The 12,970-nt window shown below is 55.0% G+C and overlaps 1 protein-coding gene across 4 annotated transcripts in view; it reads left to right on the forward strand.

Annotated features, from left to right (window-relative positions):
* RNF24 (ring finger protein 24) overlaps window positions 1-9,175 on the forward strand; it is a 31,109-nt gene extending 21,934 nt beyond the window's left edge. For all 4 annotated transcript variants that reach the window (XM_082316106.1, XM_082316109.1, XM_082316108.1 and 1 more), the window contains 4 exons: window positions 3,827-3,869; window positions 4,848-4,889; window positions 7,781-7,860; window positions 9,036-9,175. In XM_082316106.1, the coding sequence (XP_082172232.1) occupies window positions 3,827-3,869; window positions 4,848-4,889; window positions 7,781-7,860; window positions 9,036-9,174 (304 nt within the window). In that variant the 3' untranslated portion in view covers window position 9,175. The remainder of the gene's footprint in view (window positions 1-3,826; window positions 3,870-4,847; window positions 4,890-7,780; window positions 7,861-9,035) is intronic.
* The last annotated feature ends 3,795 nt before the right edge of the window (window positions 9,176-12,970 follow it).

The following is a 12,970-nucleotide window of genomic DNA, read 5'->3' on the forward strand; positions in this document are numbered from 1 at the left end:
TAAGGAGCGGAGCTCGTGACACCATCCTCTGGGCCCTGGTTCTCATCGCCTGCTCCGGATCAGAGCATCCCACTCAGCCCTCCTCCACATCCCCGGCTGGGGAGGCATCCGGAGCGTGGAAGAGCCGATATCTGGTGTATTTACCCCTAATCGCAGAGCTGACGGCGTGAAATGAAGGATGCGCCGGGGAAGAAGGGCACGTGGGCAGCGCTTCGCAACTGTGTCCATACAGAGCGCGCTGCCCGCTCCGATGGGAGGAAGAAGTGACGATTTTAATCGGGTTGGCCCAAAAGGGAGTCCGATAGGCATTTCAGCCAAAAGCAAAGCAAGGATTATCTCTGTCTGTGCACAGTCCAGGCAAATCTTGAGCTCTTCTGCCTCTGCAGACCACTCCGGTACAAAGCACAGGCCCCACCCTTGCGGCTTTTTTTAAAAAAAAAAAGGGGAGGAAGAAAAAGGAAATGAAATTTTGCAGGCAGGTGTTTGTGTCTGATCTCTGCTGAATTAATGAAAGTAATAACCTCATGTCGCCTTCGGTCCCCTAAAACCCAGTTGGGAAGGATGCTGAACCGAGCGACGCCGTGCTTTCCGAGCACTTGAACGACGTGCACGCTCGCCCTGGGTGAACGCTGCCACCTCCTCTCTGCCCGTGCTTTGCTGCGGGTTGTACGGGATTTGTCTCTGCCCGGACTAGAGCGGCTCAAAGTCTACGGGAGACACGGGGCACGTAGCCCTTAAAAAGCCCTTTTTTATAGGGCTGTTTCCTTCTGCATTCAAACCTGCCAGGATCAAACGCAGAGGTGGGGTTTGGAGAGCCCAAGGAGCCGGGCTGGGGAGAGCGATGCGGTGGTGGGGCAAAGAGCCAGCGCTGGCACCTCTCCTCTTTCTACTCTAAAGCATCAAATAAGCAGATCTTGGAGGTAAACCTGCAAAAAGTTGTTTCCTCTGCATTTTATTCCTGTAGTCGTTCACTTGCTATAGATGATTTGGAGTCACCCAGAGAAACGAGGTGCTCCCTTTCCTTCGGGAGGCGTGGAAAGCTTGGGAAGAGATGACAAAATCCGCAAGAGGCGGTTATTAAATTCAGAGATGGGTGACGGCGTGCGCGCACGCACGGTCTCCAGCCGCGCGCTGGCTTTTAAGACACTGTGTGGTCCCTTACCTAAGCCAGCCATCTGCCAGAAATTCCTCCGGAGTCACAGCTCTTGACACGAGATGGATGAAGCCCTGGGTCCGACAGGGAATAACGCTTGCCAGGATCCGGGGTCTCATTACAACAGCTGCGCGAGGTCCGACCGGGATCCATCTGGCCCAGGATCCTGGCTTTGAAAGGAAAGCGCGGAGGAGCAGACGGAGCTCGCACGCTTCGGGACCAGATGTGCTCACGCCGTTCCCCATAACCTTCAGGGAGGTGTTTTATCTTTTTTTTTTTTTTTTTTTATTTTTGGCAAAGTCTCCCCATACGGCCCAGCACCAACCCATGCCGTTGAGCATCCGCGCTCCTCCGGCAGCACGGAGCTGCAGGGATCCGTGGCCAGGTGGTCGCTTCTTCCCCGTCGCTGGTCCAGACGCCTCCACGGCATCCGCAGATGCTTGGGCTTGTTCTGCTCGACACCTTCCCTCCGCTGGCTTCGGCTCACGGGGGCCAAAGCCTCGGCGGCCTCTCGGTGCTCCGACAGATGCTTTTTCCCGTGCTGGGAGAGTTTTTTTCCCCTCGTATGCGGTCTCCAGCCGCGCATCTTGCTTTGCCCCATCTGTGTTTCATAACCGGTTTCCCAGCCGCCGGCATCCCTGCGGATCGGGCCGGTTTCATCCTGTTTTCTCCATTGTTCGTGCATCTTCTGCTCGGGGTCGTTGGCGGAGGGATGCGACCCCAGCCTTCTCCTTTCTGCCTGCTGCGATTTCATCCGTGGCTCTGCAGGCAGGTTCCCTGCCAGGCAGCATCATTAGAGGAGGAGGGATGGCTCCCTGCTAAATTTGGGGCTCAGGAGCTAACTTACTGCAATTCTCTCTGCAGCATTAAGCTGCATTTTTACCCATTCCTCAACTTTTAAGGCCCACGACATTTTAGGGGGGTGTTTTCGAGCAAGAAAGGACAGGAATATAGTTTTACATCCTATTTTTATAACTCGCCCACTGCAGCCTTGCAGGATCAGAAAGCCTCCGAGAGCTCAGGGTGAAACAGCCGGGGTTTGTGACAGCCCCCAGAATATTTTCGGAGAAGTGAAATTACCGGCAACGGGGTTTCCCATCTGAAATCGCACTCGAGGCCGGCGGGGGAAAATATTCCTATGGCTGTCCCAGCCCTGCAGACGCACGCTGACATCTTATTCAAAGTCCTTGGCCAACTCTTTAGTCCTGATGACTTCCCTCTTGAGTGTTCAGAGCACTTCACTAAATGCCATGTCTCGTAATGAGAAGCAATATTAGTTGTTTGTTTTTTTTTTTTTTAAATGTATTTATTTTAGGAGCATAATGGGCTTCTCCGGCCAGCTGATGCCTGCAGACCGCTCCGCCAGGTTGTGGAAAATGGGCTGCTGCTTATTCTGCCGTGGAAAGATGTTTTATTAGTAATAGTTTGAACTGAAAACTATGGAGGGATGTGATGTGGTTTTGTGTTTGCTGTTTCGCTCGGTCCCCAGGAATGGGGAGAAATGCTCCCACCCCTGCCCCCTGGGGAGGGAGGGGATGGGACCGGCCCTTTGGTTGCGGCCTCAAATTCCAGCTGCCACCGGCTGGACATCCCACCGCGGCAGGCGTGTTTGGAGTAGATTCATCCCCTCCATCTCCATCCCTTGATTTGCTCCAGGAATGGATGCTACTGGGGGAGAAAAAACCACCCTAAAACCCAAAATTATGCTGAGCACCGTGCTTTGAAAGGTAGGTGGGGGGAAAACAGCTTATAATCCTGATTTTCCTCCACCGCCACGTCAGGTACGGCCCCAGCTCCTTCCCTGGGGCAGGGAGCGTCCTGGGTCATCGCCTGGGCTTGTCACCCCGTCCTTGAACACAGCACACCCCCGCCTGCTCTCCTGATAAAAACCCCCCAAATCCCACGATATAGGTTCGTTCTCCTGCCGTTTTTGGCAGCTCGTTAGCTCTGGTTGTTAAATTGCCCCCTGTGATAGGAGGCGAGAGACAGAAGACACCCATTGCTTCTCTTCCAAAGCTTTCTGCTCCGGTGGTGTCTTCGGATAAATAGCCATCCTCTGCGTGCTGAACCAGCGGATGACCTCTTGTTGAATGCTTCTTCCTGAGAGTTTGGGAGGCAGAAGCAGCGCGATTGAGCTTATCCTTGAAGATAAAGCTGCGTTTGAGGAACCCAACATCGCCCGAGCAGCACGATGGGGGCTTCGGTGGGAAGCCTCTGGGTGGGGAGGTCTCCTTCCCCGTCCTCGCTCGAGCGGGAGCGGAGCTTTCCTCGGGTCTGAATACCCATCGCTCGGAAGAAGGCGCTGCCTCCAGTCTAGAAAGCGTTGGCAGCAGAAGTGGTTGGAAACTGGGGGTATTTATGGCAGCTCCTGATTTACACAACAGCTTTTGCTGGTCTTAATGGTGCAGGTGATGTCTGTGTGGAAAATTAGGGAGGTCAAAAGAGGAAAAGGGGAGGAGGTTGCATGCTTCTGGATGGGGACGGTGCCTTCCCAGCTACAGGGAAGGCTGGCTGTTGCTTAAATGCGTCGTTTCTTGTGGCCGTTCTTGTTTCCGAAATGAAAAATCTAAAAAAAATTAAATCTGGAAAGGAGGGGAATGAAATGTTTGAGGTATTGCGGTAATCCTGATTTTTTTCTGCCTGTCTTTACGTTTCTCCCTGTTTTGGTTGCAGGCTCAGACATCAAGCACACAAAGAGCTTTACGCCTACAAACAGGTGAGATGATACACAGTACCTTGTCGTCGTCTTCCCTGCTGCTTAGTGCCAAATCCGCGTTGGAGTAGTCACTCCGTCAGGCTTCCTTGCGCTGTTCTTCTCCTTGGGAGGCTTTTGGTCTTGGAAGAGAAGTTGTAACGCCCAGGCAAACTTCTGTCCCCGCTGATTTAATTTTTTTCTACCAGCCGGGCGCCGCAGGAGCGCCTCTCACCTGTGAGTCTGCAGGTCGCTGCGTTTTCAGATGAGGTCCCTGGGCGGTGGGGACATCTCCACCCCTGGAGCACCTCAACTGGGCAACTTCTCCGAACCCTCGCCTTATTTCCCGCTGGTGAGCAGTAATGCTGTCGCTTCCCCAGCAATCAAACGATGTTTTGTGGGGTCCGAATCTGCTCCCCAGGTCGGACCCGGCTGCTCTGGACCACCTGCAGCCATGGGGCTCTGGTAGGGAACACCGTCACCTCGGCAAACGCCAGCATCCTTGTTGAAATAAAGACGGCCAAGAGATCGGTGTCAGGCTGCTGCTTCAAACTCCTGTTTTCTCTAGGGCTTGTGTAATTTTTCTGCCTCCGATCTGCCGTTCGAGCAGGAAACTGGGTGGAGTTGGGCTGATACGATAGGATAACACGTGGTTATCCTGGACTTATCGCCCTCTCCAGATGTTTAGCCTGCATGAAGCGAAAATGAAGTGGCAGACGTCCGCGCAGGAGCTCGCTGCACAGCGTGGGAGCCTGGGAGGTTTAAATTCGGGAGGAGACCTCCTGGATTTGGTCCTGGCGTTAGTGGTTATAACTGTGCCAGCGCTGCCTTCCTCCTGCGTCTGCACGGGGGTGAAGACTTGACGCGCTCCCTGGCTGCGCGGGGTTTACTGGGGATTTCCAGTTCTACTGGGACGCTAAATAGGATCTCAATTTACGGAGATTTTTGCTGCGAACACTCTAGGCAAAAGCTGTGTCCTGACCCCGGCGCTCTGTCTTACAGGTTATACTCAAGGAAAAGGTGAAGGAGCTGAACCTACACGAGGTGAGTACGTTCCCGGGGCGGTAGCCTAGCGGCAAAGACCCCCTCACCCTCCTCTTCCTCACGCTTGGGGAGGGGATGGGGGACAGGCAAAGGCTGGCACAGGTAGGAAGGTACAAAAATTCAAATTTAACTCCTTCAGGAGCAAAACGCATGCCTAGGTGTGCCGGCATCGCTGCCTGCTCGCTGCCAGCAGCGAGGTTTGCTCCGCACCCTCTTACCCTGTTACAGGGAACGTGGTGGGGGCAGGTTAACAGAGGCTGGCAGCTCTGTCTCTCCCCGACGTGCCTTTTCTCTTCCAGAAAGTCTCATTGCTTGTTAATGCGGACGGTAAAAGCACATCTGCAAAGGGGGGCTGGATTAAAACCACCTCCCTCCTCCTCCTGGGTCCCTTTAGCTTTTACTGCGTCGTTATTATCTATTGCATTATTATTATTATTATTACCTATTGCATTATTATTCGTAGTAGTATTATCTATTGCATTATTATTAGTATTATCTATTGCATTATTATTAGTATTATCTATCGCATTATTATTTTTATTATTTACCGCATTATTATTATCACCGCGATAAAAAGCCGTGCCTAAAAGGGGAGGCAGATGCAGGGCAGGCCGTGTATAAACCGTGTCCCTTGACGGTTACGTCCCCTCCAGCCCCGCTCAGCCTCGCCGCCGTCAGAGCATGACGATATCCAGCACATCTCTGCCGGCCGCGTTACTCGGGCAGAGTAAACTCTGCCGGGATTTAATTGAAATCAAAGATAAACACGTTCCCCGGGCTTCTGCCCCTCGCGCTCCTGGTTTGCAGCTTTGCAGAGAAGAGCTGGCTGGAAGAGGCAGGCAAAGGGGTCTCTGCTTGGGCGTATTAAGTATTAAAAACCCTTTTTCCAGCCCCAAACCCCCGGGGGTTTCTTCTCGGATTCAGGAGGAGGGCAGAGCCCGCGGCAGCCATAAAGCAAAGCCCCGGCGGACTTTGCATTTAAACTTTGCAGGGGGAATTGCGCCAGCGACTGCCCCGTCCCCGCGATGCGGGCGCAGCGGTGGCTCCTGGCTGGGTCCCTCGCGTGAACGAGTTAAGAGGATCTCCGAGGCTGAAACACGCCTCGGAGTAAGGATGTTACCCTAATCCACCCCTACCTGCCTGCCTCTTGAGGTTTAAAACACGTCAGTTGTTCTCCGCAGGTTTCCAGGCTGTTTTGGGGCTGAGGGTCCCTGTTTACAAACCATTTTTCGTGCTGAAGTCAAGCAGGAATCTGCTCGAACCCTGCTTCAAACGCCAGCTGGATTTATTTCCCCTAAATGACAACAAAAATCCCTGCCCGCATCCTGGACCCGAGTCCGCTCGTCTGTTAAATACCAGCTCCGTTTGTTTATAAGCTGCTATTTTATTTTTTTTTTTTAATTCCCTGAGCAGAGCAAGGGGGTTTTGCCAGCACAGAGACTTAAAAGCACTTCCCGGGGTGAGAAGCTCGTTGCAGGGGGGATTTGGGAGTGCGCCCGAGCCGGGAACGGCAGCGATCACCCTCCGTCCTCCTCCTCCATCACCTCTGCTCCCAGTTCTCCACAGCTTTCCCAGCCCAAACGCTTTTGGGAAGGAGGAGGGGTCCGTGGGGAAGGGGATGGAGCAGCTCGAGCTCTTCCCCGGGATTCGGGAAAGGCTGGAAAAGATTTTCTCTGTCTCCCTTCAAAATATCCCTTTTTGGGCATTTGGATTTTGGTATTTACAGTAAGCGGTTCTGGAAAGCGGAGCACAGGGGGGATTTTGCAACACCACGGGGCGGCTGCCAGGGCTCGCCTGGAGCCTCGCAGAGGGGAAAGTCCCCGCCGAGCTCCTCAGCCCCGTGTTTCTGGGTTTGTTTTTCCTCTTTTGTTTTTTTTTGGTTTTTTTTCCATCATGCTGCCTCTCCTGGGCTTTCACGAGGCTCGAGATGCGTCTGTGTTCCTCGGGGACCAACCCCAGCCGCTACGCCAGCGTTTGCTCGCTCAATAAAAAAGCCTCTGACGAGCTTTGGGTGGCTGGAAAGTATCGACGGGCGCCACGTTCCCGGGAAAGCCGGGAGCCTCCCGCGGCGCTTGCCAGCCACTTGCCTCATCCCCAGGGCTTTTGGCAGCGGGGCTGGCCCTTGTTTCGGACTGCCGGAGACTGCCAGGCCGGGGGGGCTGGGAAAAACAGCTGGGAATATCCAAAATCCCCAGGAATATCCAAAATGCGTCAGGAAAAACTGGCTGTGTGGGGGAGGGAGATTTTTGGCTGGGTCTCTTGCCCACTGGGAAACAGAGATGCACCCTTTGCCTTCTCCTCTTCCCAGAGTTATCCCTGCAGATGCAGCTTGATCCCAGGGACCAAGCAGCGGCCTGGATCTGTCCCCTGCACCCTAAAGCCTCCCGGCGCGTCAAAACACATCCCAGCCTCGCGGCTGCTGCTCCGGGGGGGCTTTGGGGTCCCCTCCACCGGGGATCCCCCTCCACCCTGCGATCCCAAAGGCCGGGCAGCCAAGTGTGGGAAGGCTTTCGGGGGAATTTCACCCCGCTGCGACGCAGAAACCTCCTGAATGTTTCTTCTCCAGCACAGGGAGCAAAAAAAAAAAACGAGCTTCTTGGTCAAAATAGAGGGTTTATAGCAAAAGAGGAGGTTGCTTTCCCTTTGGTGCAGGGAGGTATTTCTCTCCCTGCTCCCAGCGTATCCTCGCCGCCATCAGAAGCCAAATTGCCCTTTTTCCCCCCAACCCAAAGCAGGGGTGAGGCGAGCGCCGGGGAGAAGATGGAAACTGGCCAAGGGCATCGCTTACGGGGGGGTTTTTGGCCAGTTCAGAGATGTCCACGTAGTTTTTGTGTGCAAAAAATGCTTCCCAGCAGCTGACTCCCTTTTCTCTGCCTCTCAACATCTTTCAGATCTGCGCCGTTTGCTTGGAGGAGTTCAAGCCCAAGGATGAGCTGGGGATCTGTCCCTGTAAACATGCCTTCCACAGAAAGTAAGTGTGGGAGCAGGAGAGCGAAGCCGAGAGGCCCGAATCCTGCCGGGAGGCTCTCGGTGTGAGGGCTGCTGGTGCCGCTGCTCCTCGCCCGAGGAGGTTTAGGTTGGATATTAGGAAAAACTTCTTCCCCCAAAGGGCTGTCAGGGCCTGGCCCAGGCTGCCCAGGGCAGGGGCTGAGTCCCCACCCCTGGGGGGATTTAAAAGCCGGGGAGATGTGGTGCTTAGGGACATGGTTTAGTGGTGGGCTTGGCAGTGCTGCATTAACGGTTGGACTCGATGATCTTAAGGGTCTTTTCCAACCTAAACGATTCTGTGATTCCATGAAGAGGCTCCCCAGGGAAGCGGTTGCAGCCCGAAGCCTGTTGATGTTCAAGAAGTGTTGGGACAACGCTCTTGGATATGGGCTGTAACTTGTAGGTTGCCCTGGGTCGAGTGGGGAGTTGGCCTTGGACGACCCTCGTGGATCCTTTCCAACTCAGGATAGGCTGTGACTCCATGAAAAACGTGTATATATAAAATTTATAGAGATATATATTTTACAAAAATGTAGAATGATATGAATTTTATATGTGTAATATATAGATGTTATATATGTATGATGTATATATATGATGTAGGGATGCATTTTATATATTATATGTTTATAAAATGCATATATGCATATATACCTTTTGTGTATATATGTATTTTAGATATTTTGTCTGTTTACTTTTTACATATTTATTTATTTATTTACATTTAATAATATGTAATATATAATAATAATATAAATAATATATAATGATATAATATATAATGATATAAATAATATATAATAATGATATAAATAATATATAATAATGATATAAATAATATATAATAATATAAATAATATATAATAAATTATATATATATTAAAAATATAGTATAGGTACACAAAAAATCCACGTATATACACACACACATGCACAAAAACGTCCTAATAAAATACACAGGCACCTAAATGGCGAATTAAAAATTCGGCAGCAGCAATGCTCCGGGGAGGGTGACGCGGATCTGAGGTGGCGAGCGGTCCCCGGGCCGTGGCCCGTCCACCGCTGCGGTGGCTACCACCCCTAAGGGGACGAACTGGGGTGTGGGGGGGTTTGCAGCAGCCCTGCCCTGACCCCCCCGTGTCTGCGTCCCCCCCGCAGGTGCCTCATCAAGTGGCTGGAGGTGCGGAAAGTCTGCCCGCTCTGCAACATGCCGGTGCTGCAGCTGGCCCAGCTGCACAGCAAGCAGGACCCCGGCCCCCCCCAGGGCCCCCTCCCCGGCGCGGAGAACATCGTATAGCTCCGCCGCCCCGGGGGCTGCCCCGCTGCCGAGGGGGCCCCGCCGCCGCCCCGGGGGACTCGGACACAACCAAAGCACTACGGCACCAGCACGGAGGGACAGGCGAGGACGCGGGCGGGCGGGCGCGGAGCCCGGAGCACTTTAGGGGGGAAAATATCCCCGCCGGTCGAAGCGGAAGAGCCCCGCGCCCCCAAAACCTGCCTCCGCGCCGCCGTGCCGGGATGAAGGGTCTCGAGCCCGGGTTTGCTTCCTCTCCGCCGGCGCCCTGCCAGACATCCTTCTTCCAGCACATCCCTTCTCCAGCACGACGTCCGCCGGGAAGCGGCGTGGGGCGCGACGGAGCGGTATCGAGCCACCCGACGTCCCCCCGAACGCCCCGGTACGGCCTCCCAGCCCTGCTGCCCCTCCGCCGCCATCGAAAACAATGCCCAAAATGCAGCATCACGGCTGGTGCCTGCCCCGTTCTCCTCTTCGCCGTTCGTTTAACGAGGTGACCTCTGCCTTTGCCATCCCTGCCTAGAAAACGGGGTCACGCTGGGGTTCGGGCCGCGGTTTGGTGCCTCCTCGGCGCTTGCTGCTCCTCCGAAAGGGCTAACCGGGGCGGGGAAGCCGCCGTCGCCCCCAGGAGAGGGCAGGGCGGTGGTGGCGTGGGATCTCGTGGGCTTCGGTTACCCCACTCGCCCTCCCCGGGGTGGCCGCCCCCCCTCCTCGGCGCGATGGGCTACCTCAGCGGGGCCGTCGGTCCCGCCGATGGCCACCAGCCTGGCCTAAACCAGCAGCGGTGAGAGCCGGCGGCCGTCGCCTCCTCCTCAAAACCCCGGAGGTGAGGGGGGACAGGCAAAAATCCTGCCCTTTGCGTTCATCCCATCACCTCCAGCCTGGCCCCGGGGGGTTTCTGGGCGAGCGACGCGCGAGCCGGCAGCGTTTCGCCCTGCCAAAACCCCCCAAACCCCCCCACTGCCCAGTGCAAAAGCGGCTGGGGGCCCCCGCGCCTCTCCGACCACCTCGCGGGGCGAATTCGGGCACCGTAGCAAACCCCCCCGGCCTCCCCCTCCGTCTTCGCAACCGTTATCCCCTTTATCTTTCTTTGGCGGGGGTGTCAGTATTACGCGGCGGCGGCTTTCCCGGCCCCCCCCCTCCTGTAAATACTGTGCGACTCCCCAGACTGTTTATGGAGCGTGGAGCCTCATAGACGTGTTTGTACACTACGAATTCTGCAGCAGAATATTTTTTAAAAACGTTCGCTGGGGTTTTTTTTGTTTTGGTTTGGTTTGGTTTTTTTTTTTTTTGTAAGCTATATTTTTGTATATTTAATTGCTATTTTAAAATTCTAATAATGCGTCTTTTTTGCTAATCACACTATTCTTACGGAAAAAAACAAGGAAAGGAAAAAAAAAAAAACACACCAACCAACCGGTTTGCATGTGATTTGACTTGAAATGTAAATAAAAGCAGGTTTTGGAAGCGGGGGTGTGTTTGCAGCTGGGAAAAGGAGCATCCCTCCTTGCCCGGAGCCTGGAAAATGGGGTGGTTTGGGGCTGGGGGGGTTCCCCGTGTCCCCATCTTGGCAGCGAGGCTCTGTTCCCTGTCTGTCTGTCCCCCGTCCAGCTGTCCCCCTGCGGAGGGCTGCTGCCCTCTAGTGCGGAGCTGGGTGCTGGGTGCTGGGGCTGGGTCCCACCTGGAGATGGCCTGCGTCACCTTCTCCAGGAGGAAAACGCGAGGAGCGACCTTCTCGCTGCCCTCCTCCTCCTCCTCCTCCTCCTCGGGAGGCTCCAGCCCGTCGCTGGGTGAAGACGCCGGCCGGCGGGACAAGGGGCGGCCGAGCCGCAGCCTGGATCTGGCACCAAGAGGCACAAAACACAAGTTTTGCGCTGGAGAGGCCTTGCGTTCGCCTATCGCCCGTACCTCAGAGGGCCTCCGAGCACCCATCGGCGCCCGCCACCGAAGGACTCTGCCGGCAAACCCCGAACCGCCGCCGTTCGCCCCGGAGCCATGCTAGGAACCGGCTGCCAACAGCGGCACGCGATGGCCCGCGGGCCTCGGGGCTCTGAGGCCAAGCTGCAAAAATAAGCTCAGACCCAAGTCGTGCGCAAACCCCGCTCCTCTCAGCACCAGGCCTGGCCTAGCGCGTGGGTTTTAGTCAAACCGGGTTTAGCAGCCCCTTTGGAAGGCACCTGGTTAACGGCGGTAGCGGGGCAGCGAGAAGGGAGCCTCGCTACCAGCCACGGGCAAATACTGAATTTGTAGGGTTTTTCCCCCCCCGTGAACACGCTCTGAAATGCAGCTGCTTTCCAGAGAGCAGAACGTGCAGGGAGGGACGAGCGCTCAAGGATGGCTGACAGTTATTTTTATTAAGCTCCTAAAATCAGCTGAAAGGAAAGCTTACCCCCATTGCACCGGCACCTCGATGCTCATCGAGCGTTCGGCCCTTCGCGCTGGAGCAGGGAAGAACGAGACAAAGACCCAAACGAGAGTTTCAAGTATATAAAAATAACTGTAATATTTTATTACAAGAGGGAAAAAAAAGAACAATTTACGAACCAAATACAGGCGATCCCTCAGGGGCTTTGGTGCAGGACATCAGACCACACAGGATCTACTCGAAAGCCACGGACAAAGGAGTGACACCAGCGTGCGGAACCGACGCCGGAGAACCCGCGGCCGCTGCTCGCAGGGAGGGACTTCGTGCAGAGCGGGTTGGTGCAGAGCGGGTCGCTGCTGCAGGCCGGGCTGTTGCAGGCCGGGGTCGCTGCTGCAAAGCGGGTCGCTGTTGCAGACCAGGTGGCTGCTGCAGACTGGGTCGCTGTTGCAGACTGGGTTTTTGCAGACTGGGTCACTGTTGCAGACCAGGTCGCTGCTGCAGAGCAGGTCGCTGTTGCAGACCAGGCTGTTGCAGACCAGGTCGCTGCTGCAGAGCGGGTTGCTATTGCAGACTGGGTTGTTGCAGACTGGGTCACTGCTGCAGAACCAGGTTGTTGCAGACCGGGTTGCTGTTGCAGACCAGGTCGCTGCTGCAGAGCAGGTTGTTGCAGACCAGGTCGCTGCTGCAGAGCAGGTTGTTGCAGACCAGGTCGCTGCTGCAGACCAGGCTGTTGCAGACCAGGTCGCTGCTGCAGACCAGGTTGTTGCAGACCAGGTCGCTGCTGCAGACCAGGTTGTTGCAGACCAGGTCACTGCTGCAGAGCAGGTTGTTGCAGACCGGGTCACTGCTGCAGACTGCGTTGCTGCTGCAGACCAGGTTGTTGCAGACCGGGTCGCTGTTGCAGACCAGGTCGTTTATGCAGACCAGGTGGCTGCTGCAGAGGCTTCTCGGCGCAGCAGAGGTTTCACGCCTCTCCGCAGCTTCCCTCTGTGTAACAAAATCATTTCAAGGTTGCTTCTTCCTCCCCTCAGTCTTCAGTTGCCAAAGGCTACTGCTAAAAAAACCCAATAGCCCTTCCTCTGTGCGTGACAACGATTCAGAGAGGGTTTCTACTCTTGTATAAAACCCCCAGCACCAATTCAACCTGCTGAGCCCGCACCAGCGCGGTGCGTCACTGAAGCGTTGCGCCCCGGCGCGACGCGGGTCCTGGCCGCAAGGATGTTTCAAAAAGCCGAAGCGCGGTGCTGTTTCTTTTCCACGAGTCGAACGCCAGGGCCCGAGTTTTGGCTGGGAGGGCGGGCGAGCTGGCTGAAGCGGCGGCCGGTTACGTTTTAGATGGTAGAGAAAGAGTTGAGTCTAGCAAACCTACAAGCGGCAATTTGAAAGTGGAGGTGTTTTTAATACACCGGCTTGGGGTCTCTTTTGTGTGATTTC

Source organism: Platalea leucorodia, assembly GCF_965183815.1.
Source record: "Platalea leucorodia genome assembly, chromosome: 6".
NCBI classification, from domain to species: domain Eukaryota; kingdom Metazoa; phylum Chordata; class Aves; order Pelecaniformes; family Threskiornithidae; genus Platalea; species Platalea leucorodia.